Source organism: Centrocercus urophasianus, unplaced genomic scaffold (genome assembly GCF_019232065.1).
Source record: "Centrocercus urophasianus isolate 14NV4802_14NV808 unplaced genomic scaffold, USGS_Curo_1.0 seq_20, whole genome shotgun sequence".
Lineage (NCBI taxonomy): Eukaryota > Metazoa > Chordata > Aves > Galliformes > Phasianidae > Centrocercus > Centrocercus urophasianus.
In genome coordinates, this window is record NW_024884756.1 from 590402 (window position 1) to 617479 (window position 27078).

The 27078-nt window shown below is 50.4% G+C and overlaps 1 protein-coding gene across 15 annotated transcripts in view; it reads right to left on the bottom strand.

Annotated features, from left to right (window-relative positions):
• Positions 1-27078, bottom strand: part of PCBP3 (poly(rC) binding protein 3) — a 46478-nt gene that overhangs the window by 13301 nt on the left and 6099 nt on the right. For 7 of the 15 annotated variants that reach the window (XM_042821881.1, XM_042821880.1, XM_042821882.1 and 4 more), the window contains exons 2-12: positions 25500-25673; positions 24401-24499; positions 20523-20612; positions 9377-9516; positions 9244-9267; positions 8553-8585; positions 7853-7969; positions 7398-7529; positions 6963-7112; positions 4440-4514; positions 2350-2391 (exon numbers count right to left, since the gene is read on the bottom strand). In XM_042821881.1, coding sequence (XP_042677815.1) covers positions 2350-2391; positions 4440-4514; positions 6963-7112; positions 7398-7529; positions 7853-7969; positions 8553-8585; positions 9244-9267; positions 9377-9445 — 642 coding nt within the window. In that variant the 5' untranslated portion in view covers positions 9446-9516; positions 20523-20612; positions 24401-24499; positions 25500-25673. The remainder of the gene's footprint in view (positions 1-2349; positions 2392-4439; positions 4515-6962; positions 7113-7397; positions 7530-7852; positions 7970-8552; positions 8586-9243; positions 9268-9376; positions 9517-20522; positions 20613-24400; positions 24500-25499; positions 25674-27078) is intronic. The other 8 variants (XM_042821886.1, XM_042821893.1, XM_042821889.1 and 5 more) reach the window with 3 other exon arrangements.

The window sequence follows — 27078 nt, forward strand, 5'->3', positions numbered from 1 at the left end:
TCATAGAGTACAATAAGTCACACCAGAAAGCAAGAACAAAATTATAACGGAGAAAGAAAACAAACCAAAAGAAACCTAAACCAAAACAAAAAAAAACTAACAAAAAAAAAACTAACAAAAAATTGGAAGCCATGTTGAGACATGGCAAAACCAGCATTAACAGAAGGACTTGGCCTGGGTAAGATGCAATAAAGCCCAAATCTTTTGCAGAACTGCTTGGCCAGGGTCTGAAGTACAATACTAGCTAGAAGCCCATCCTCAGCTCATCAGATAGATGTCCTGGCTTTCTGTCACGAGCACACAGCCCCTGTGTGTGTGATGAGCTGCTAAGGCAACAGCATGGCCTTGTGCAAAGCACCTCCAGCCCCTGCCAAGTCTGCAGCATGCTGCTCACTGCTGGCTGCCAGCAGAAGGGCACCTGCTGATGCGTGGTCCCTCTGGTTGTGACCAACTCCCCAGCACCGGGGAGGAAATGTCTCCGTGAGATGGTCAGCCCGTGTGGCTCCTGATGCCACCTGGAACATGGGCACTGTGAGCATGACCCCGTGGCAGCACAGGGGCTTCAGCCGTGGCCAGCAGTAGTTCAGAGCCTCGCACCCCTTGTTGTGATGGGGACCTTTTGGAGCCCCGTCAGGAAGCGAGAATTTTGTTGGGAATACATTTTGTGCTCTGTGTCACCGTTCCAAATCAAAACCAAACAAAATGAAGGGGGACGGAGGTGGACAGGTCGGCTTCAGTGGGGAGCAGGAGGGGATCTCCATCACCACCCACACTCCATCACACTCACTGCTGCTTAACTGAGGAACGATGGTGCTCTCCAAACAATCAGAAATAGTTCTGATGATGGTTCTTAGCAACCCCAGGCAATGCTGAAGCCCTCCAGGAGATGAAGCTCCCATGGGTCTGTGTAGGTTTTGCCAGAGGGAGAAAAACCAGGGCAGGAGCTTGCATTTCAGCTTTGGTGTTTGAAATGCTGTCACGGGTCTGCAGGAAGGGTCTGCTAAACACAGCGACCTGTGTTGCAAGAATGAGGGCAATGCCCCCAAACTATCTTCAGCATGGGTTTCTTTATGGAGCAGTATTTAAAATGACAGATCCTCACAAGAGGGCTGCAGGAGGGGGGGGTTGGCAAGCACAGCTCTCGCACGCAGGGCTTTTTTTCCAGGTCTCAGCAAATCTGCATGGAGCTGGGCAGAGCGCAGCAGCAAGGATCAGACACTGCTTTGCCAGTGCTGATGAAAGCTTAAGTACTTCCAAAGCACTGTGTGTGCTATGCTGCATTTTATTCCTGTCAAACAGAGGGGAATAGTAAGAAGGAAAACACGACTTGCTTCCACGGTTTGCAAAGGAAAACTGGGACAAGAACATGGCGATCTACCCACTGCAACACGCAGCCGTGTTTCTCTTCTGCTCTGGGGAGCTGAAGTGAAAGGCACACGATTCAGAATACTTCTGATCAGCATTACAGCGAGCTCTTCAAAGTACGCACATCCTGGCACCACGTAGACAGCCAAACCATGAAAACTGAGTGATATCCGTGCTCCTCTGCTGCAAGCAGGGGAAGTCACTGCTCCTACAGACACAGCCCAGCCTGCCGAACAAGCACACGACCAGGTTGTCCCCGGTGGGGCCGTGGGCAGCGTGCACTCACAGTGCCTGCTGGCCTGGAGAAGAAGTATAGCAATGACTCAACATCCAACTCGCCCAATGGGCAGGAGAAGCCCTGAGCCACATCAAACCAACTGAGCTGCGCCACAAGAGCAGCGTCTTATAAAACCATCCCTTCCCTATGCGTCCCCCAGCACACGCAGTGCAGGTCCCACGCCCGCCCTGGGTTGTGTATCAGAATAAGCCATGAGCAGGGGGGATTTCAGCACGAGCAAAACACATTCCCATCCCTCATCACCTGGATGAGGATCCCACGGAAGAGACACGGCCCTGCTTCAAATAGGAAACCAGGCTCTGACAAAGCTCTTGCTGCTCCCATCCCACCCAGACATCTCCGCAAGCCACCAGATGACCGATGCTCTGGGATAAGGGGGAAATAGAAGATAAGTTCCTTTTCTTCCCCTTCCTTTGCTCATTTTGATCATTTTGAGGCACAAAATGTGTGATCTGGTTGGTCTCATCATGAAGGGATAGCACAATTTAGCATCAGGCCAAGTCCTCAGAATTAATAAAGTGTGTGTTCACAGGTTAAAAGGCTACTGAGGTATTACAGAGACTACACGTGGCCAGTTACTTTGAGAATATGCTATTAATATTATTGTCTAATATTAATATTCCGTCATCTAACAGTAGCATGCAGGTGACATAACAGGGTATAAGAAAAACAAGAGTAAAACTCACATCCGGGTGTGGAATGGCGTATTGTCCCTGAATTGTGTAGGCCTGCAAAGGAAAAACAGAGGCTGTTAGAGGAGGCAGAAGGTGGTGAAGCCCTGCCAGCCCTGGGCTTTGCTGGGTTTGGGGCTGCAGGGAGCCCCTCCCAGCCTAGAGAGATCCTTTGGCTCTTCCCAAAGAAGAACACAGCTCTTCAAACACCCCAGGGCTGTATGAAGAGGAAGGCAAGGCTGCAATGGGCTTCACTGTGCAAAGGTGCTCAGCAGCCAGAGCTCTGTGCAAGGGGTGCACGATGGCATCACCACCACCCTCTGTGCCTAAACGTGCATCCTAATGCAGGCAAGGCCGTGCCATCCTTCAGGGTGCACAGCTCCCAGCCCGCTCCAAACCTCCCATCCATTTCAGCACTCTGCTGCAGCCATGCAGCGAGGCTGCTGCCACACGTCCCGGGGCTTACAACAGGCAAACCCATGCAGATGTTGGCTAGACAGTTTGCTGTTATTACCATCACCTGTAGTAATCCCTCCTCTTTTGCAAATAACCTGAAGATAAGCACCGCTGTGGGCTGAGAGCCACCAGAGTGCCCAACATTTTGGATTCAACCAGCTAGCAAGATGCATCTCGCCACATTATTCAGATGATTCTGAAAGAAACGCTCTCAGAGATGGATAGCACTTGATAAAGGGAGAGTAAAGATGGCCAGGAAAAAAAGAAAAAAAATGGAACACCTCCTGAACACGTGCTGCATCCTTCACAAATAATGAGGCCTTTAATGCCAGGGAGAGCCTGGCATTTCCCAGCAGCTTGAGTTGGCCTTTGGCTTTTGATTTGAGACGCTAATTGGAAGCAGCAAAATGAAAGGCAGGGAGGTGAACTGGGGGGATGCAGACTGAGCCTCTCACTGCAGCCTGGCCCACGAGGAGCTGCCAGGGCTGAGAGGCTCACTGGAGCAGGTGGGGATGAGCTCTGCTGCCCACGGTGCCCACTGCATCCCGCAGCATCGCTGCAGCAGGAGCGTGCTGCCCCTTACTCTCCCTTTTGAGAAGTACTGCTCGCCAGGCAGCTGGACCCAAAGCTCCTTTCCAGGATGGTTGTTCACGGTTGCACAAAACCTTTGCCCTGATGCTGGCAATGACCACGAGGTGCTAACTCAGCACACTGCCTGACAGCCTGTGCTTTGGGCTTGCTGTTCTGCTATTTTGTTATGGAGTGGGAGAGCAAGAGACAGCTTGCGTGGTGTAGGAGGTGGCACCAGGTAATTCACGTCAGGTTGTGGGCCAACCTGATGGTGCTCTCCAGGCTTTATGCTCATTCCTGCCATGCTTTACAGAAATCAACTGCTCATTAGTTTAACTGAGAGGCACAACTGGGAACACATGCTTCAACGTAGACTTAAGGCACATGTTGCATACATGGCTATTCTGCACACAGAAGTCTGCTGTCGCCTCTAAGAGCTGCCAGAAGTTACTGCAAGCCTTGATTTAGCCTGATTTACCACGGCATGACATGACATAGGCTGTCTCATGGATACAGGTGAGGCTTATTCCTGCAGCAGGAGTTCCTGGTGGCAGGGATTGACCCCCCACGGAGCAGAGGAACAGCCCAGTCCTGATCAGGCTAAAAGGAGCCTGGCCCACCTGATACCAATTTGCAACATGCAAAGTTCCTTATAATTAGATTGGTAATACCAGAAAATAGGAAATATTCACACGTGCATGGCCCCTTGCACAGCTATCAGCAAACACTGATAAAAAATCAAGCTGATTTTTGAGCCAGGGCTCCTAGAGGTGCGACTATGAGCAAAATCAGCATTTTAAGTAGACAGATAGACTCATCCAATACAGAACAGCCTCTGTGCTGTCCCCAGCTCCATCCTAAGGGCACTGTAGGCACCATGCTCTCTGCTGGCCCATCCCTGCCCCTGTCCCCAGCAGTTCTGCAAGGAGCTTTTGGTCTGGCTGCTGCGGCGCGACACGGATGTGATGACACCATGCAAGTCAGAAGGCAAGAAACCTGAGTGCACTAACGGGCAGCGGCTGGTGCTGCAGTAAAAGGCTGAGGTTGGCAGTGGAGGCTGCAAGCGGGTCGGCTCTTACCTGACCACCTGCAAAAATGACAGGGGTGGAGGCGGGCTTTGGGCGGTAGGGAATGGTGGCACCTTTTGGTGGGGACTAGGAAAAGGGACAAGGAAAGGGAGAGAGAACATTAGAACAGCTTTCCTGAAACAGCAGCAAAAAGAGCATTAGAAAGCACCCGACGGAGCACGGGCTTCCAACCCGTGCTGTGCTGCAGGGTGAGCACAGCCTCCGGGGCCACGGCCAGCAGCACCCGCACCGGGCAGACAGCGTCTCTGGACAGGAAGACATGGGGGAAATGGGCATTTAGTGGACAAGGAGGACACCCTCAGGAGTTCCCCTGCCAATGCACAGCACCTTGGAACACCTGTCAAGCTTCCCCACCTTGGCTCTGCTCTACACACGTTCTGTCCCCTAGACAAGGCTGATGTGGGGCTGCAAGATCCTTCTCAGGACACTCCATAGAGGCCTTCAAGGTGCAAGGAGCTGGGGAGGAACATGATGCGTCTGTGTTGCCAAGCCCATGTGAGCATCCTCACACAGCAGCTCTCCTTGCATCATATCTTCACCATGGGCACAGAGGCACCTCTGAGGCTTGGCTTGGTTTCTCAGCACCCAGGCAAAGTTCTGCCGCTGTCACTGAGGCCCCCCATGCTTCATCCACTGCTTTGGCCACGGTGCTGGGCGTTAGAGGCAGCTCCATTTGCACAAGGCTTGACAAGCCCTCTCAGACAGTAAGGTGAGCATTTCTGCAGATCTCACCCCCCAGCTGCACAGTGGAAGCTGTCCGTTGGAGCAGCCAGGCAGGTGCCAGCAGCAGAGCAGCTGAGATTTGGGAGATTCCTTTGGATCGTGAGAGATTTCAGATGAAAGCCTTCTGAGTCTGCCAGGGGCAAAATGGTTCAGTTGCTGCTAATATGTAAGGATAGCCAACATAAATTACATTATCTTGTAGAAAATTCCACCATTTTCCTCTACATTCTTCTACATGTCTGTCTGTAGCCACGTGGCATATTCAAATCTCCTTGCTTAGCACAAGTCTCTAGGAAAGCCGTGTGATCAAAGCACTGCATGTATAACCACAAACCTGCTTTTTCTTTCATCACATTACAGATCTTGGAGGGGATGAGAGAGAATTTCTGTGGCAAGATAACCGAAGACATAAAAGCTACAAGGAGCAGCTCTGTAAACTGTTAAAGCTAGGGGACTTTCCAGATCTATGACTGCAAGAAAATTAATGTGTTTGTTGGGTTTTTTTTTTCCTCTTTCCCACTGCTAAGCAATAAAGAGGAATATCAACCCTGTGTTTTGGTCAGTGAGAACAGCAATCACCCAAGATTTATAACACACAGTGAACATCACCTCGATCCCACCTCTGCCACAGCACAGAGCATGACCTGGAGCCACTGCATGGCTAAATACATGCTCCTCTAACAGCACAGCGTGTCCATGTGAGCACCAGCAGTGGTTGGCATCAAGGTTCACGGCCTTTCCTCTCTAGCCATTCTGCTGGCAAACTGAAGTTGCTTATGGCTGATGTTGCTTCATCTCAACCACATCTTGGCATCCTCTTCTGGAGCTCTTGCAGCAGCAAACATCCCAGCGCCAAAACAAGAGGCACTGGACACAAACTGGAGCACAGGAAGCTCCTTCTGACTATCAGGCAGCACTTCTGTGCTGTGCAGGTGACACTGAGCCCTGGCACAAGTACTTCGAGGCTGTGGGGTCTCTTCCTTGGTGACCACCAGAAGCCTCCTGGAGAAGGTGCTGGACACCCTGCTCTGGGTGTCCCTGCTGGAGCAGTGGGTGGGCCAGATGCACCCAAAGATCCTGCCAACCTCAACTGTTATGCAATTCTGAAACGTTTCTCCCTGCCGTAAAGAAACAGTGGCATTAAGGCCACTCAGCAGAGCAGTGTGTCTGTGCCTTTGGCTCTGGGAGGCACCAGGAGCGGGGATGTCACTGTGTTGTGACAGCAATGGGTTCCTTCTTGAGCTTCTCCAGGGTAGTAAGCATGGAGGTGAGGCACGTGGTTGCAGACAGCTCCAGCAATGAGCTGTTGGCATGGCAGCATTGCTCCAAAAGCAGAGGACTTTGTGAATAATTTATCTTATAAAACTGTACCCTTGCCACACGTTCATGCATGCCATGTCTCCTGCTCTGCACCCACCTTCCTCACCACCTCTCCTCCTCCGCCTCACTGGAGCTTGGGCTTGGATTCATGCCCACCACTCCCTTCCCTTGGCACCCTCTCAGCTGTCCCAGCACAGCAGATGCACTAGCTGCCTCCTCCCAGCACTCCTGTCCTGAAACCTCCTGGTGTTGTGACACAAACCTTCTCCTTTCAGGCACCCAACCGGTTTCCAGTTTGGCAAACTAGAAATAACACAAACAGTGAGGGGAAAACACACTTGGGTGGGTTTCACACGAAGGTACCAGGAAATGAGAGTGGTCCACTAACGCGTGGTGAACAGTGACAAGGACATGATCCACAGCTCTCAGCGCTGTTGTGATGCCAGGCAGGTTTTGTCCTATATACTTTACCCCCTTTGTTACAGACTGTACCTCCAGCATCACCACACAGATCTGTTTGACACACTGGATAATTGCGTCGGGTGTCCCCGAGATTGTCACCGCCCGCTCCGTGGAGTTGGGCAGCATGTCCCCTGCCACTTGAACCTGAGCACCTGTGGACTGGAGACAGAAAGAGAGAGGAGGAGGAATCTCAGTGCAGAAGCCCTCATCCCTTCACCCAGCTTCAGCTCCAGTGCCACGTGCCCCCAGAGAGCTGCAGCCCCATCCTAGTGAGGACATGGCAAGTCCCATGGGACAAAACACGTGACACCACTCCTGCATCAGCAGAGACCGTCCTGGGAATTGCCTTGACGCACGATGCCAGCTCATGAGCATCCCCCATTCCAAGGACGCAGATCAGCTCTGAGGAGCTGGAGTTGCCCGCAGTAACTAAGTGTGATTTACCTCCCTGATTTCCTTGATCTTGGAGCCTCCCTTGCCAATCAGAGAGCCACACTGGCTAGCTGGTACAACCAGTCTCAGCGTCACTGGAGGTTTACTGGTGGCAGTGCTGTTGCTCATTGAGTTGTTTATGTCCTGGGGAAGAAAGAGGACAACACATGAGCCCTTGCTCCTCAACCCAGACGTCAGCCACGCAACCCCAACCCAAATGCCCAGAGCCAGCAAGGAGGGGTTGCATCTTCCAGACCTAGGCTGGGCTCAGTTCTTGCCCACAGAGAGATGTCTGGAGCAACTGGGAAGGCTTTGTGCCGAGGCTGTGTACAGGGTGAGCGAGCCCAACCACACACGCATGGGTTGAAGGCATCCAGATATATTGCTGGACCCAACAGTGAGCTACGAGGGCTGCATGCAAACCCTCACACTCCACCCTCTCGGGGGAAAGGGTTCACATTTCTCACCTCCTCAAATTTGTAGGCAATCATGGCAAAAGCCTTGAAGATGGCATCAGTGGGGCCAGTGATGGTCACAATCCGCTCAGGGCAGTTTCCCTCTGAGATGTTGATTCTCGCCCCACTCTGCAAAGAGAAGGGCATTCCTGGAGCAGCCACAGCCAGGCAAGCGACCGGATGCAGCCTCCAGCACAATCCTTGTCCTGAGCTGGATCCTCAGCACCCAAGAGCAGAAACTCAGAGTGCCTTGGGAGCACACTGCAAATTGTTCCCTGGTCACCACATGAAGACATCTCATCTAATCTTAAAAACTCCCACCCTTGCCCCACGGTACTTCCAGCCTTGAGCCCCCAGAAAGGATTTCCAAGGCCTGACTTGGATAGTTTTCTGCAATGTGAACCTGTGCTTTCAAGGCAAGAGTGGCCTGTGGCATCACTGTGTGTGAAGAGCTCTGCTTAGTGATCTAGTAGCTCTTTGGCAGCTAAACATACAAAGACCACGCTCATCTCAAGAGCAATCTTATTTCACTGTTTCAGAAGTAGAAAGCTCTTGTCTCTGGAAAATTCCCAGTAAACACAATATCACACAGGGCAGTGAGCCATTGGGACAGCTCTGGTCATGCTGCGTGTGCTGCTGGGAGGAGAGGTGCCAGCCCTTCCCACTCCTCATCCCTCTGTTCCAAATCACTTCATGGATCAGAGTTGCTCACCTCTTCACGCATCTTCTTCACAGTCTCTCCTTTCTGAAATAAGAAGCAGAAACTCAGGCCATTGTAAAAACTCAAGACAAAACAACCTTTCCAAACATGCATCTCTCTAACATACTGCAGCACCTGGCCAAAACTTCGGGGAGCTCCGTGACACCTGGCCCTGACACCTACGTGATGGGTGAATTGAAGAGCTGATGATCCAAACTCACCCCGGCTCCCACGTCTGTAAGGACTGACACAGACAAAATAGCATAACTGTACCTTACACCTCCCTTTCTAGATTTCCTGTTGGGAGGAAAACCTCAGGGAAAAGCTCATCAACACTCTAGACGATCAAAAAGATCAACCACCCTTTAGAGTGGTTGCGAAGGATAGTTTATGCTCTAGTATCTATGGAGAACTCTAATGTCATGAGATACAAAATGGCTGCAACTGTGACTCCTTCCAGGCCTGAAAAGTTGATGGATAAACTAAGGTGCGAGCATAAAGAATAAAGAATGATAAAGAATAAGGTGTTAATGTTGCAAATCTTCACCACCACAAATAGCCAGGACTTAATTGTGGAGCAGATGCACCTTGTGAAGCTTTCTGCATGAGCTAAATGGTGCCTTGTGGCCAACAAGGCAAGAATTTAAGCTGGTTTGCATCACATTCCTTAACCTTATTTAATGAATCTAAAATACGTGCTTACCTTCCCAATGATGCTTCCGACTTCCTACCAAAAAAAAAAAAAAAGAAAACACCACAGAATAAACGATGTTGCAAGACATGAATATAACCAAGCAGGAAAGGGAGAGGGGTGTAGCCCTGCCAGGAGCCTTTACCTTGCCATGCATCAGCAGCCGGATGGTGAGGGTGACGTTCAGGCCGCCTTCGGAGACCTTTGACTCCATTTCCTACCAGGGATGGGAGACCAGTGGGAGGAGCCCCAGCACGAGAGGAGGCAGTGGCACAGCTGTATCACCTGGGGACAGAGGGGCAAGGATGGGCATCCCTGGGGTGAGTTTGCCTTCCTGATCCCTCCTCACGGATTCACCACCCCTACCTCTGCCACCCCACTATCAGCACGTCTATCTGCTCCTGTTAATTGCGGAGAGCTGGACTAGATGACCTTCAAAGGTCCCTTCCAATTCAAGTGATGCTATGATGCTATGATTCTGTGACAAGGGAGCAGGGAGCTGATAGAGCCCCCTGGCCAAAGACTGACTGCAGAGCTTGGACTTCAAAAGGCCCAGGGCATGCATCTGGCAAACCAAAATTCACCACTCTGAGCATGAATGAACACTCAGCAAATCTGAAGCTGTGGGTTTTGGAAAAGCCAGCCCTTCTGTAAGTGGAAATATCCATCAGACTCCAAGCACGATTAGCAGGAAGGGCTGAGCTGGCGTGCTGATCGCTGCCCTTCTGGATTTTAACCCAGATCTGTAAGCCAGGTGCTGTGCCTGATGAGCGCACGCCATTTCCAGCTGCACATATCTCATGAAACCTCGGCCCATTTTCCAGGCGCTGATACATTCCCTTCCACTCTTTCTCTCTTTCCTCCTCTGCCCTCTAGAGGTAAAAATGCTACCGGCATTTTCGAGGCAGGGGAAGACAAATCACAGTAGGTAGGGAAACAAATCCTCTGTTTGTTTTCTTTTTTTCCCAGTGTCTCCTTAATAGCATCTCTGTGCTGGGAGTGGGCACACCGAATGTCTCTGCAGCCTACTGCAGGGGGAGACCAGTCCTCTCTCATGGACGGTGCCAGCATCCTCCTGTGTGCAACGCCAGGAGATCTGCAGCAATTCTCCTCCATGTTATTTAATCCCTTGGTACACATCAGATGGGAGATTTTTCTGTCACAAGCATCTGCTGTTTTTCTGTGCTCGTACAGTGGTGTCTGTGACCAAAAGAAAGGGAGGTAAACCAGTGCTTAAGTATTCAAATATAATATATTTGAAGCAAAGAGGCAGTTGGGATGTATAGATGTGTAGCAGGGCACAAATGGCCACAAGACGGGCTTGAGAGAAAGCATCCTCTTCCAGTAGGCTCCCACAAAGCTCAAAATGGACAAAAGCCATGCGGTGAGCAGGGAGATGATGCTTTCCCACAAGAGAACAGCTGAATGGAGACGGGGCTGTCACAAACCCAGCAGCTCTGGGAGAGCTGACACATCAGCTGTGCTGCTCCAAGCAGGGGCTGGCAGCCCCAGGGAGGTGAGCCATGGCTTTCCCACCAAGTACACATCAAATCCACCACTGTGCTCTCACCAAATGCCCTGTATTGCAGCCACCTACCACCGCCCCGTGCTCCCTATCCCTCACATGGGAGACCCTGAAGCCAGCCGTTATGTAAATGTTTCCAATTGATTGAAAAAGTGGGTCATGTGTTAGCCAAATGCTCCTGGCTTTAAGATCTATCAGCATTATTAAATTAAACACGCTTCATGCTCCAGCAAGCAGGAAAGCTACATTGGCCTTTTCTTAATCATACTAGTGAAAGGTAAGTCTTTTATATGGGAGTTCATAAATGCGGTGGAAACTACGAGAACAATAGAGCAGAGGCATTTACTCTGTCCATGTACCTCCCCCCAGCCTTCTTCATTCTTCACAGACAAAGTGTTGAGAAAAAATCTCACTCCAAACACCATTTTGAGCATTTCAGAGTGTTCTCAGCCCAAAGAGACCCCGTGCACTAGGACCCATCTCCTCACAGGGCAAGCGAGCTCTGCCTAGCTCACAGCATCTTCAGAATTGCTCCTTTGTCCTTCCCTTCAGAAGCCCCGAGGACACCATTACGTCCAGCCTGATGGATAAAGCAAAGTGCCCAGCTCCAAGCCAGCACAGAGCTGGTGCAGCCCTGCAGAAGTCAAAGATGCGGCACCATGAGATGGAAGAGCCAAGTTTGGACCCAAAATGGAAGGTACACTGCAAACCAAGTGAGAACTATGATGCCTGGGATACTGCATGCAAAGGAGCAGAGCAGCACTCTAACCTGCAGGGTTGGGAACGTGGCACCCAATGCTGATATGTCCCAAAATGTTTTTCTAAAGGATGACCCGACTGCAGAGAAAACAGAGCTTTTAAATCCACCTGCCTTTTGGAAAAGCACTTGCAGAAGGCATCATCAATACATAGAATAACCCAGCTCTTCACCTCTCCTTTGGTTTTGAAAACAAATCTAGTAAATTCCAGGAAATGTTCTCAATCCATCAGAAATACCCACTGACTGCAAAACAGCTTGTGCTCCAGTGACCAAGTAGAGAAAAGGAAGGAAAAATGGAAGCCCAGAACAGTGGGAGGACTCCTGTCCCTCCCCAGATTTTTTTTCCACACCAGTTTGTTGGAGGTTGGACAGATTGCCTAAGTTGGTGCTCTCGCCTTTGTGCCAGCCAATTCACATTGCAAACATTGAGAAGCACTTAAGATTGAATGAAATCTAATTATTAAGAGAATTCTGAACACCATGTATTGAATTAATTCAATTTATTTTAATTCAAGACTGTCATTTTCATGTCCTGGCCCCCTCTCAGGAGATGGAATATAAGCATGAGGAGGAAGGCTGAGCGCTGAGCTGGCCTTCATTCTCTAGCTTGGTTTCCAAGCCTCCATTCAGCAGTGGTTCCACCAAGCTGGTGTCCCCCTGGGGGAGCATGGCTGGCTCCTGCCACCACAGTCACCCAGCTCATGGCATGTTTGCCCTGGAAATGTCTTCCCGAAGGGCACCCAAATGCCATCACAGCCAGGCAGTGGCTTAGAGCACTTTGCTTTTCACCAAAATGCCATTTCACTCACCTCCAACTATCACCAAGATAAAAATAAAATGAAATAAAATAAAAATAAAAGTTCCAAATGACTCAATTTTTGCTCAAAACACTTTGTTTCTTTGTCTCAGCTGCTTTCCAGCAGAAACATCCTCTCCTCCCGCCCATGCTGTACCAGCCCTCCTCTTCTTTCTCCTATGTATCTGCTGGCCCTTACTGGGCATGGCTCCAGCCAGAGCTGCCTGCAGCCCCTCTGCAAGTGAGAACCAGGGCATCTGCTACCAGAGAGGTCCATCTAGCATCACTGCTGTCTGCAGAGCTGACATCCCACCCTTTGAGGCTGAGGGGTCCCTGCTCCCGCTAGGGCACACAGTCCCAAGCACTCCTCTCCTCATGTCGAGGGTTTTGTGGGTGTTTTCCTTCCCGTGCTCCCTCTCTGCAGCAGTACTCTGGTTCTCATTTCCCAGACACCTGTGGAAGTTGCAGTTGAGCAAGAGCATCCTTGCCCTGAGCAGACACCATTTTTCAAGCCTATTCTCAAACCTGCTCTCCAAGCCAGACAAGAAAGCTAGAGAGCAGGCAGAAAATATGCTTAGGTTATCTGAACTGAAGTCACACTGGTGCCTCTGGGACCACGCACTGCCAGAAGTCAGATGCATAAGGCAGGGTTTCTTCTCCAGATTCCATCATGGAATATTCTCCTCAGTGTTACAGAGATCAAGTTTCACAGCACTGACTAGGTGTTTATTCTGGGGGACAGCAATGTTTTCTTCAAGCTGTCCGAAAACAATCAGAGAAAACAACTTGATGCAAAAACATCCCAGAGGCACAACCCTCCCCCGCCAAGAAGGGCTTGGATGGAAAGTTCACAGGCACTGCCAAGTAAAACTCAAAGAAAGTCTCCATCAGCCTTGTCACCCATTGCACAGCCTTCAGAAAACCACTCCTCCTTGGTAGGTTTGTTCAATCCAGGCTGCCACCCCAACTCCAAAGCCTTGGAGCCCTTAAGGGAAGAGCTCTTGCAGGTCCATGCAGGCAAAGCACTGGGACCAGCCCAGGGTCTGCACGAGGAGCGCACCCAGGCACCACCCAAAGATCCTGCTCTGGAGCACCTCGGTGGTTGCTCAAAGGCAACGTTGATCTGAAAAGCATTCAACACATATCGCGGCCTCTGTGGAGCTTCAGGAGTCCCACCAGCAGGATTCCAACTGCAAAGCTCCAGCATCCCTCAGCACACCATGATATGCCATAGCAAGGGCCGTATTTCTAATGCATTGGCTGAGTTTCCTGTTTGAGATTAACACCTTGGCCAAAAAGTCCATACTGCTAAGAGCACACTTTTAAGCAATGAGGAGGAAATATTTAAGCATCTCTGACCTCTTGATACCCACTTCCTAAATCCTGAGCCAGTTGTTTTCTGAACCTTGGAGACTGAAAGCCATGTCCTAAATTAAGAGGGCAGAAGGCAGCCTAGGAAAGAAGTCATTTTTCTGACGTTATACACTTTCCCAAGATCTGCCCACCCACTTGCTTAAGCTTTCTCCCCACTCATCTCCTTGTGGCTTGATCCTGCCATTAAGACCTAATCCAGTGATTTTCAGCATCACATTTTAGTGGCTGGGGGCAGCGTGCCGCAGCGAGCTCAGGATTATGACGACAATGCAGTCTGGACAGATCAGGCTGGGGATGGAAGGAGAAAGGATAAAAATTGCTGTGGCAGCAAACCAAAGTCTGGTACTCACTAAAAGCCAGGTTCCAAAAGGAAATGCATCAACTACCGGTCAGAAGATGAAGCCATGAGAGGACAGTCGCATGGAAGTCCAAATGCGTCACGCCTAACGTTGTTTTGCAATAAGGCTGCATTTGCAGCTGCTGCTGGCTTCCACAAACAGAAGAGTCATTTTGATTAATGTCTCCTCCACTCACTTTCCAGCTCCACTGAAAACATAGAAAACTCTAATAGAAAAAAAAGAGATACCTCCACTCTAGCTTGGTACGTCAGCCATGGTATCCCCACGTCTCACCAGCCCTTGGTCTTTCCATGCATCACTGCAGATGTAGCATCAGTACTTCTCCCTGCTCTTGCCTTCTGGATGTTTCATTCTTGGTTACCTGCTCCCATTCCCCTGCTCTCCTCCAGGTGATGTCTCTGCTCATGGCCCACAGTGTCACGCAAAGGCTGCTGAAGAGCAACTGTAACCTGCCTTCCCATCTGCTCTTGTGAACCATAGGATTCTTCCAGCCTCCCTCACTTTTATGCCAGCTACCCCAACTACTATTGCAGAGATGCAATTGTTCCTGCTTTGGACCCCCTGCTCTGCCCCTTCTTCCAGCTCCCATGACCACATATTCAGAGCCAGGGCCATCATCACAATCAGCCTCTGCTGCATCCTCAGCACCTCTGATTGTCTTCTACCACCTGATCCTGCCCCCGATCTCTCTGCCAAATGGAATTCTTGAAAGCTTTTCTCCATTTCCTAAACAATTGCTTCCTATCCCCTTCAAGCCAGCATGGATTGCTCCCCAGGTCCCTTGCCCCCTGAGAGCAGGGCTGCTTGTTCACACTGGGTGGCCTTCCATACAGAACACTGGCTCTAGGTGTTGGTATCAGTCAACATCTCTGCTCTCAGACCAGCCCAAAGCTGTGCTAAAAAACTGCTCTTCCCCTCAGGAAATTCCCCATTACTTTCCTGGGATTCTTCTTTACACAGCACATCCACTAGCTGCCACACAGACTTGTTTCAGGCTAGTATCAGGCTGTGCATCCTGCTTTTGGGTTTCCTTCTGTTGAACACACCTTAAATTCAGGTGTTTTCAGTGGTACTGCTGAGAAAAGCTTGGCTCTTAAACATGATCTCTTCCATTTTTTGAGAAGAAAATAGAAGAGGAGCTCTACATGACGTGCAAAACTCCCCTAGCCATTTCACCTCTCTTTTGTAGATGTTACTTACTTTAAATTTCAGGCATTTCAGCCAGATTTCTGACCTGACTGGCAAACCAAGAAATGCAGCATCACAGCAGTGGCCTGTCCCAGATAGAGAAAGCTGGTGAGTCCCTATCACAAAAAAAGCACAAATTTTGGGTCCTGCCAGCAGGCACTGGAAACTCAGGGAGTGACGTCCAGGAGTCCCTGCTTATCTGCTGGGTGCCACTGCATCCATTTTAACCCACTGCACCTCAGAGGTTAATGACAAGCAGCCTTCAGCATCACCCTGGTGTGGGTGGTGAATGGATGGGAAGTCAGATGTGAAAACAAGATTGGACCCCCTGATGTCAGACAGCATTAATATCCACAACCTCTAACGCAAGCCCAATCCAAAGAGAAGCCCTGGATCTGTCCTGATGGCCATTACAGCCATCTTTTGTGTGATGGCAGCAAGCGAATCTACAGCTTTTCCCTGTTGATCACACCAGGATGAAGATTTTGCATGCAATGAGGAAACAATTATTTGCACCTGTGAAACCTCCAACTCCATCTTTCACAAGGTCAAAAAACCCTGCTTGGTATAGCAATAGCTCTGCACTGAATTTGTTTTGTATTGAATGAAAGCTGCTTCTGGAAGGCTGGGTGTGGAGACAACACACTTGAGTTTAGTCACTTTCAATTCACCCTGTCAGCTACTTTTGGAACAACTTGCCAATAAAAAAGTCCTTTCAGTGAAGGTTAGATTGTTTCGGTACACAGGATATTTCGGCTCATTTCCTATGAGCGCTGATGCTCTTTGCTCTACTCTGTTGGTCTTACTGCTGCTCAGCCACCAAGAGCAACTGCACATCTGCAAATGTCTGTAAGCCTTCAGCAAGTGCTGGGTGGGCTTAAGACACCTTGTGCTGAGAAAATACCATCTCCTACCATCATAAGGAAGGCGTCTGTCTCCTCAACCACAGATTTTACTCTGCCAGAAAATTAAATAATAAAGCAACACATTGAAGATTTTTTCTGAAATACCAGCTGTCTCTCCATGCTCCAGCCAACTCTCTGGAGATTCTGGGAAGCAGGAAGAGGTGCTGATGAGGAGCTGGGTTGGGCCAACCATTTGCTATTCTCCATTCAGCACAGGTACCCAAGTCACCTTGAAAGGCATTGCTGCCATTAACATGCTGCACCATTGGCTTTAATTAATTAGCTGAAACAGTGCTGCTTTGCACTGCTGAGATTTAGAAGCCAAGAGCTTCAGTGCTGTGCTCCATATCTGCATCTTGGATGCGTCATGAGACCCAGTGCTGCAGAGGGTGCCAGGACTAAGCTGCTGGAGAACAGAGAACCTCACATGGCACAAGGGGAGCCAAGCATTTCTGCAGGCATCTGCAGCCCCAAGGTAAGCTTGTGCAGAGAGGGGAAAGCCCTAACAGGTGGTACAGCGGTGGTAGGAACGTGGTTCCAAATATCTTCCTATGTGACATTTTTTCTGAAAGAACCAGGGAAGCCTGAAGTAAACTGCTTGGAGATGGGTGGGAAACCCCCTCAGTGCTCAAAGAGCAGGTATTAGAGGATCTTCTGTTAAAGTGCCAGGTGAAAAGGCAGCTTAGGGGAGCCAGCTTGGCTGAGAGCATGGCAAGAACCCAAAGAGAGCTTGGCAATGGTGAGGAAAAAAAGGTATGACTCAGGAAGGGAAAGGGAAAGTACTGAATGTTGTTCTGGGAGCAATAACTCAGTGTACAAGCTCAGGATCTGCGAAAGAAAGCCAAGAATAATAAGATGGGTCTTCATGGGAGATGCAGCCAGCAGAGAGCAACCCTGGATCCACGAGGACAGAAGGAAGGGCCAGAGGAACCAAGGTCTGCAGGAATGAGGAGGCTGGAGGAGACGGGGCCTTACGCAGGGTCTTAATTGCAGCAAGGGAGATGTGGGCTGGGTGCTGGAACACCTCTCAGCAGGACAGCCATGTGCTGTGCCCAGGGTCAGTCATGCTGCAGGGCTGCATCCAATTTAGCCTTGTTTTGCCCCAGCTAAAAGGCGGAGTGAGAAAATGTTGTGACGAGGCTGCCTGGTGGTCCACCCACCTCACCCATCCCGGAGGGTCCCTCTACCACACACATCTCACAAGGACCTTGTTCTGCCTTTGACCTGGCATCAGATCACACTGCTCTGTGGATGATATAAAGGACATTTATCACCAACACTGAGCACATGTGCCCTGCAATGGGACACATCTCTTACATGCCGTTTTTCAGCGGAAGGCCAAAGGACATTCAAAAGAGGACACTCATGGCCGGAGGTCCATGATGAGAGCTCACCAAGGAAGAGAGGCCACATGGGGCTTTGCAGCCCTCGGAGGACATGCAGCCTGTCCTCTTGCAGCCAGGAAACCAGAGGGCACAGCTCTGTAAAGAGCTCCAAGCACATGCCTGGCATCCTTCTGCCTGCGGGGATGGCTGAGAGGAGAGCACCTCCGGGGTTCCCAGCAGAACACAAGGGGCACTTTCATCCTGCTGGACAAGGAGCCACCAAGGAGGTGGCCTCCCGTTCCTGTCCCCTTCTCCCCACCTCCCCACCTCAGTCCACCACACTGCACACAATTCCAGGCATCCTGGAGTCCTGAGGATGGAGTTCCACCTCTTCTGCAGAAAATGCTTGCAGAGCAGCAGGCAGCCTGCAGCCCACCCGCCACCCCCCTCTGAAGGAGACCGCCTCTGGCCAGACTGGCTTTAATCCCAGGCAGCATCATCTCAATAATTTCCCTCCATTTTCAATCTCCTGATCTGGGGGCAGCCAACAAATCCCTTCATCCTGCGAGTGCAGCAATCTCCTACCTCATCTCATCCCAGCCCCATTTCTCTCCCTAATCCCTGGAAATAGGGATGAGGCTTGCTGCACGACGGCTGCCCTGGAGGTGTCTGTCCAGGCACCGGTGGACGGACAGACTGACCTGGAGCACACAAGGGCAGACAGGACATGGAAGGTCGAGACAGGCAAGGCATGTGTTATTTTGACCATGGGGCTGGACCTAGAGCTCCTCCATGGCACTGGCTCTCAGCAAACCCACGTCAATCACCTTGGCCAGAGATGCTCTGGCCTCTGGGAACGTAGGCAGGGGTGGCATGCGACAACATGCCACCAACCCCAGGCATGAGATGCGCCATGGATGGAGGCAGGCAGCGTGACCCTGTCCCATGCTCACCGATGAGGAGGAGGAGGAGGAGGAGGAGGAGGAGGAGGAGGAGGAGGAATAAGAGGAGGAAGGTGGCCCTGGGCGGCTGGGGGTGGATTGCTGCCGCGCCATGCTCAGACCCTGACAGCAGGCTCCAAAACTGTCACTCCTGATCTGTTTTCACTTCAGCTAAACCTCAGCCTCGATTACGATCAAGGAGAGCCGTGCTTTCCTCTCTCCTTCTCCCTGTGGTAGGTCCTCTATAACCTCGGGTCCAAATTCTCAGCCAAGCACACCGAGGAGGAAACCTGTACACGTACTGAGCGTGGGACCAGAGCTGCGGGGAGGGTGCCACGACCACCCCCATCCCCAAATCTGGCCCCAGAGGAGCAGGTCTGATGACCTGACACCATTTACTCACATAGCAAAGCCTGAATAAAATAGAAGAAGACAGATGTGTGTGCGTGCACAGCCGCAGCACCAGGATGGGTGCAACGAGCGAAAAGCGTTAGAGCGTGTTGCAGGGACGGGCAGTGCTCCCCACAGGGCTGGTGTTGGGCTGGGGCTCATTCTCGTGCACCCACAGACATGGTACCTACCCCCCTTCCCTGCTGCAAACCCCATTCCCCAAAACTACTTTTTTTCTTTTCCTCTTTCATCCTGGTCAGTATTTCCCTCCCCAGCAGTGTGTTTTCTTCAGAAGGAAATGTCCTTAAATTCAACGAGATTAAAAGAACATCTCTGATGTTTATTACCCTAGAGGAAAGACGTCAAAACGTGCCTTTATATCTGGAAATACTAAAAATGTTTGCACAAATTAATCCTTAAGAGAGAGGGAAAGAACTGAGATTAAGAGTTTCAAAAATACGACTGAATTATTTTGGAATTGAAGACGAAAGCCTGAATATGATACAAAACCACGACTTTTCAGGGGTTGGTTTCTGTATCAAAATGCAAGCTATAGCATCTGCCTTTGCATCTGTCAAAACAAAGGTCAATCATTTTATGGAAACCTAAACACATTGCCCTTCATCCATTCGGTTTATTCTGAGCCAGACGTGACTCCCCAGTAATAAGATGGATTTCTCTAATATGATTCGCATTAAAATGACATTATCCCAGAAAACTCAAATTACAAGACAAACATATCTGAAAATACTTTCCCTTCATAACGAGGATGTGATATTTCAGGATTGATTTAACAGCATTTCAGCCTTCCCTAACCTCTGAAACTAATAACTCACTTTTATACTCACAAATAAACGTTTCAACCAAATAGAATGCCACCGGAAAGCAAATAAAGCAAAGGCATCAGAAAATGTAGCGGCCATGGGGAAGACGGTTACCCAAAGAATAGCAGGGAGCCATTATAAAAGGCATTCCTCTCCTCAAATAAAATTTCTGCCCATTTCCTCTGCGCGAGAGCAAAAATTAATGGAAACGTAACCAAAATGCAGAAATCAAATCAAACAGGTTATGGGCTTCTATTGCACGGACAGACCCAGGTGTGATGAGCATCGATGTTATTCTAGCCCCCGTTTCTTTGGGTTGGTGTGATTCTGGCTGTCCCCACACATCCACCAGCAGCACTGTCTGCAGCTCGCACCGTGCCTCACACAAATCCATAGCAGATGGATACCCCAGCTAACGCAGAGATGGGCGCTTCCCGACCCGGTGGTTGTTAGCATTGGCCACAATACGCAGGTAAAGTTACTCTTTATTTTCATAAAATCCACACTGCAGCAAAGAATGGCAATTCTGCAAGACCAGATAGTTGGAGGAGCAGCCGTTCACTGGAGATGACGACCTATTGCTCCCGTAATCCCACCTCCGTCCAACACGGACTTCTATTTTCTCTACTCAAGACATGCACTTGGGAAGGCTCTTAAATGTTCAGAGCTCTTTTAGCCCCCACTGGAGCCCTGTATTCGACTCGCTTCCCAACTCTTCACTAATCGTAGAATCACAAGGTTGGAAAGGACCTACAAGACCGTCTAGTCCAACAATCCTCCTATCACCACCACTACCACTAGGCTACTAAACCATATCTCGTAGCACCGCATCAATTTCCATCTGTAGGAGAAGTTGCACGCGGCAGGTGGTCTTCCACCAACACAGTCTTTTAAATCTCCTTACCTTCCCCAAAGAGCCGCCTTCGTGCCGATTTCGCGTGACGGGGTCTGTGCAGATGGCCACTCTTTTCACGTTTGGAAAGGATGAAAAATGCTATGGGGAAAAAAATCCCAGTGATCTTTTGCTGTACAGCGCGGAGGGCTCCAAACCTCATTGGCCCTGGGATGGCAACCACGTGGCATGGGACAGAGAGCACGTGACCTATTTTCTCCCAAATCCCTTGGTTTGCTGTAAAGAGGGATGCACCCACCACTGATGTTTTTGTCATTTCAGTGGGCTCTGATTATTTATTTTTTTTTTCATCCATTTTTTTTAAAGGCCACTGAGCAAATCGGGTTGCCTCGAGGCGATGAGAACAAACCAGCCAATGCTATCAACATGAAGGGGAAAGAGATTCTGCTACAAAATGAGCGCTGGGGCTCTGTACGTGGGGAAATTTAGAGCCATTTGGCCAGGGTATCAGCCAGGGATGGAGCCTGCGGGAGGGAGGAGCGTGTTCAGCAGCACACATTTAGCTGCTGGTGCCAGCTGAGTTAGAACAGGCAGCTTGCAGCAAGCAGCAGCGATGGAGGGACCCGGCTGGAACACTGACTGCAGCCCCCAGATCTCAATTGGTACACCCTCTCTATGAGCCTCCGAGGAAGGGAATGCATGGTAAGCACCGCACGGCCAAATAAAAAGCATCTCATGTCCCCACACTGCTTTGGACCCCTCTGTGGCTGTTCACATCCTCCAGTGCCCTCCTTTCAACCAGCCACTCCAAGAGCCAACAGATCTCCTGCCCTGGAAGAAGAAGGGCAGCTGAAACAGCTGTTGTGGAAGAAGGACCAAGATGTCCAGGGTGTCTTATAGATGGAGTGCAGTATGCTCCAAGCTGAGCACCATTTGTTCCCAGAACTGCATTGCTAAGCCAAAGGCTCAAAGAACATGTCAAAGTCACCTCCATAAACACCTGCTCAACCCAAAAAAACATCCCAATCACATCCAAGCCAGCTGTAGTCCATGGGTTAAGCATCTCCTGGCTTTCTCCCCTCAACTGCCAGTCCTGGTGGCCTTGCATGTCCAGGCTCCAAAGAGAATGTGAGCTCTGAAGTAGCTGACGGAACTTGGTCCTTAATTCTGGGTGACTGGAGAAGAGTTCACTTTGCTTCTAGGTGTTTGGTTCCTTGTGTTTAAGGTAAATAGAGCTCTTCTGTACCAGCTCAACGGAGCAAAAACTCCTTCTGAGGAGGAGAAAATGAATTCTTGGAGACATCCTGTTGTTCTTATGGGCTCAAGCCCAGAGTTTAGACCAGTCAGCAGCTGCATTTGCTGGCAACACCAACCGCTCTCAGCAAATCCCTCAGCTACACCACTCTATGCTGATGATACACCTTTTCATCATCCCTGCAAATGGAAACCCTTGGGCAAATCCTCCTCTGGCATCAGTTTTAGTGATGTTGCTTCTGCGAGGCAGCTGTCCCAAAACACCCCATTACCTGAGGGTTCCAGACTTCGTTATCTAAGGTTAATATCTAAGGCTCCTTGAAAGCTATCTGAGATCAGGGGCTTTGGTGATGAAGCCATGTCATCTTGGTGTCACCATGATATTCCCCCAAGCTGCTGGTCCTTCACCCAGGCTGTTCCCCACCCAAAGCTCTACACAGGGATGTCAGGCAGTTCTGCAGGGGCAGCACCATCCATATGTCTCATTCCTTCCCAAGATATGGATAACACCGCAGTGAGATCAGAGACAGAAATACAGCCATAAAATACACCACAGAAGTGCAGTGAGATCCTATCCAAGTTGGAGGCCACACTTCTCCAACCAAACTCTGGGGCATTTTCTTTCAACAAATGAGATGAAGGGATAACCTCGCTTACCGTTTCGTGCTGGAATGCAAAGGACTCAGCACAGTGCAGTCAGCTTAACACTTTCCCTCCCTCCTAGCCCTGCAGTGTTCCTTTGCAGCACCTGAACCCTTCACAGCAGTGCCTAGCCACATCTGGCCCCTGAGTAATCTGCCGAATAATTATATAATAGGGGGCAGGCAGAGAAATGATTTTAGGCTGCTCCGCCGATAGAAAGCAAGCTGGATTAAAAGATCAGAACAAGCAATACGTAGATTAAAATGGTTTGTTGTTTTCAGCTGCAGGAAATCCACGGCTAAAGCAAGGAAGATGCTGAGGGAAGACAAAAAAAAAAAAGTTCAAGGTTTCCAAGCCATGCTCAGGTTTTGTTTTATTCCTCAATGGGGCAAACGAAGCAAGACGTGGGCATTGCCCCTCGTAGCCTCAGGCACCCCATAGCCTTGTGCCCAATGATGAGGGCAGAGCAGGCTCCTGCATGCTGTCCCCCTGTCCCCCAGCAAGGTCAGCTGCACGGTGCCACGCCAGCCTGCTCTGACGGATGGCTTTTGAAAGGCGTGAAGGGGAGGCAGAGAAAAAGCAGCAGGAGAGGGGCACAGCGCTGATCAGCAGCAGCCCGGATCGATGCCGTTAGCTCCTCCTGTTCACCTTCAAGTTCAGATTAAGCAGAAGGGTCAAAATGGGAAATCGTTAGCTGTTGGTCAGCTTTGTGCCAGCACAGACATGCAACACAAGCACCTTACCTGCCCTGGAGTAAAACTGCCTGGGCACAAGGCGGAACAGCAGCTATTTCCCAGGCTAACTGATCCCCCCCAAAAGTCCTTTTTCAGGTTTCCCCTGTACACTGTTTTGCTATAGTACAGACATCCACAGGATCACCTCTGAATGTAAAAGATGGAAGGACATTGGCAGGCGTGCTCAAGCTTACATGCACAAACATCCTCCAGTTCTAACCTGGTGTTCCAATGAGTGCCATGGGGCAAAATGTCCAAGATGCATCCATGAGGAAGTGTTTAAAAGAAAGCACGCCTTGCCTCACCTCTGGGGCCAGGAGCTGCAAATGCACAGAGCTGGGCACTGGGCTCCTGTTCCGCCGGGGGACACAGCAGAGGGCAGGGATACAGCCCTGAGAGAGGGGATGGCACTTCTGTCAGGGAGCGTGGGAAGGCAGAGGAAGCAGGCTGGAGACCTGCCTGGAGGAGGTGGGAGCTGCGAGATGTCACAATGCTCATCCAAATGGTGCTTTAATAATTGCTTATTGCAGAAAAAACGTCTTCACTTAAGCCAGGGGATAAAACGCAACATGCCAGACAGAGCGGGGTCATGGGAGTTTGTGGGAGGACAGTTTGGGGTTGTGGTCCTGGGTCAGACACACAGTCCCCCAGCAGGGACTTGCCTCGGTTTTCCTCAGAGATGGCCGTGGGGAGCCCTTTCCTGAGACCCATAGGGGTCTGCCAGCAGAGCCTTCCTCACAGCTCCCCAAAGCGCATCCTCCCCTGAGCATACAGCCTTCGAGCCTCTGAAGCTTCCCCTCCCCAGTCCCACCACAGATGGATGTGCTCACAAGAGGCTGCGTGCAGCACACACGGCTGCAGCCCATGACAGCAGAACCCCAGGAGACGTGCACCAACTGAGGCACCGTGACCTTGGTGCAGCCCCATAGAACCATAGAATCATTTGCACAGGAAGGGAGAGAGATGGCTCTGCCGGTCACTATAACATTCCTGCTTTTACAGGGCCATCTTCTCACAAAGAGTCGCACATCCTCCTCCTCACTAATGGAAAAATGTTGCCCTGCCTTCTATTATGCGATAGTCGATGCCTGGGACAGCATGACAGCCTCAGGCCACAGCAGATCTATTTTAGTAACAACAGCAGAGAGGCTGATGAACACGACCCCATCCCTGCTCATCCCAGCTTGGCTCTTTTGCTGGTTTTATAGGACTCCTGCGACCAGCACGGCAGAAGGTGAGCGACCAAGTGTGACAGGGGCAGAGGCGACGGGAGCTGGAGAGGGACCAAGCTTGCCTTACCTCTCCCTGTAGGCTGGCCTCGAGCTCCAGAGCGATTCCTCAGAGGGCCGGGGTCCACCAGGGAGGAGCATGCTGAGCGCAGAGCAGGAGCCTGCAGAGCTGGGTACAGGGCTGAAGGTTGATCCCTTGTCTTTCCCAACATCCCTCAGCCCCACTTCATTTGCTGGAGGTGGAAGGGTCCCTGTAAGCCCCGTGTTCCCTTTCATGTTGGGGGTCCCTGCTGGCAGAGCTGAGCCTTTGCTGGAGAGATGGTCTGCTGTGGTTGCTTTGAAACACTGGGGAAAGCCAACTTCATTGAGAAATAAAGTACGCTTTGGGTCATCCCCCCTCCTCTTTCTTCACAGGACTCAGCTAAGGGTTACACCACAATGGCACCTGGGAGCATTGCTATCAGGTTGTTTATGGGCACACTTCCCTCCAGACTCGGATTTGGGGAGGTTCTGCCCCAGCAGCCACCAACCAGAGCCATCAGAAGGGTGGGACAGAGGGGCAGGGCCTCAGCCAGGGCCCAGCAGTGAGGCTGTGATCTGTCTCAGGGGGGTCATGGCTCTGCTTCAGCAACGGCAGCATTCCTACACATTTTGGTGACATGGGCACAGGGTTATTTTTATTGCTTTATTTTTGTTGCTGCTCCCAATAAGCTAACTGGGGCATGCATTACCCGTCAATACAATCAATCAAGCAGCCGGAGCAGTTAATAAGCTGAGTGCCAGAGGGCAGGAAAACCTCTCCATTGCCCAAAATACTCTTCAAGCAGTGGGATGGGTGAGCTGTGGTTCCTCCTCATCGCAGCTCCAAACACACCGGGGCAGCTCCTGCTTGTAAGTGGAGACTGCACCTGTGCCAGACCTTTCCTGCAGTGAATGTCAGCTTTCCACCCCAATATCCAGATTGGTCTCTGTTCAGCATCCCTGCCCTCCAAGGCCAACTGGAAGTACAATCATTTTTAAATCCCACTGTCTAAAGATGGTAGCATCCTTTTCCTATGCGCTCCCAAAAGATGGGGGAAAAAAAGGATCTAAATAAATCACCGAAACAAAAGAAAGGATGGAAAACATAAGCAAAGGCTTGCAAGCAGGATTAGTAGGGTGAGACTCACCTTTGGGGGCCGGGGCAGAGGGTTGGGGTCAGCAGCACAGGCAGCAGGGGGAGACCTGGAAGAGAGTGTGACACCTGGGCACTCTGGGCACCCACTGGAGCATCCTCCTGGCACCAGGAATAAAACAGCCTCGAGCAGGGGATCCTTGGCAGGTGTTTGTTTTGCTGGTCACCACTGAGAAGAAAAAACAAACAAACAAACAACAATGAAGCTCAGATGCTGCTGCATGTCAAACTCCCACGTAGGTCAAATCCCCAGTTTCCAGGCATTCACTCTTGGTTACAAGCCCATACCCTTTTACAAACCCCAAACCACAGCTGTTTTTCTGCAAGATGTCAGCTCCCGACCAGCTGACGTTTTGGTGCAGAAAGGTGAAGTTCTGGACAGAGCCAACAGGGCCAGGCCATGACCAGCATGCTGAAGGGTTTCCCCACTGCACAACACCACCCCCATGCACAGCTCCAGTTCACCAAAACGCACGTGAGCTGAAGGACTCAGACCCTGGAAGGAAAAAGGGCTGCAAGGAACACTTTGCAATGCAGATGCGTGGAGAGGAGCCTGCTTCTGAGAATATTGCTACTTAGGTCTTGCATGTTTCCCCAGTAAGCATTTATGGCACATGTTGGAAGGCTTTTTTAAACATTTTGGGGAGAAAGTCTGCTGGGAATTCACAAAAAAGAAAAGCTTTATTTGTCCTCCAGATCCCAGTTTTGAGCTTATCCCAAGCATCCAGGAAATGCATCACTAATAACCTTGTCAGCAGATTTCTAAATTAAATATTAGTCAATCTTCCAGAAGCTCTGCTTCTTATTACATGCATCACAGTCCTTCTGCCCATACACTAACAGCCTGCCAAGCACAACAAGCAGCGGCCACGGCAGGATCTGGCTCATCTGTGGACAATGCAAGTCAGTGGTTGTATTAACAGGCCACATACAGACAAGTGATCTTTTTGTCTGCTTGTGGATCTTCACCGCCATCTCCCCGATCCTCTCTCCATGGTGGCTAAAGCCACTGCACCTTGTCATTTTTCCTTTTCCTGGTTGATTCTCTCCAGCAAAAAACTCAATGGTGCAATGAGAAAGACATCAGGAAATGATGCAAATGCAAAAAGTGATGTTTTCTTGCCAAATCCCAGCAAAGCACACCTATTGCTCCCACACAAAAGCATCTTGAGGATGCAATCAATACCAGCTTGGCAGCGCCATTTCCTTGCTCGATGCCACTGATGTGCTGAAGACCTTGGCCACTGCCAAGTGCCACCACTCCCTGCCAGCCTCATGGCATACAGAACACACTAGCTCACACACTGCCCTGCCACTCTGCTCAGCCATGGGTGGGCTACTTCTGGCTCACCCATCAGCACACATAGGGAATCTTTTACAGAAGGATGCCAAAAGGAAGCTTGCTCAGGCAAAAAGAGATTTTCAGGGATCTAGCTTCGAGTCTCCCTACTTCTGCACCTAATCATGGCTGGAAATGCAGAAGCAGCTCCTCTGCACATTGTCCTAAGGCACAGCCCCAAATACCGGCATGACCATGACCATGACCATGACCATGACCATGACCATGACCATGA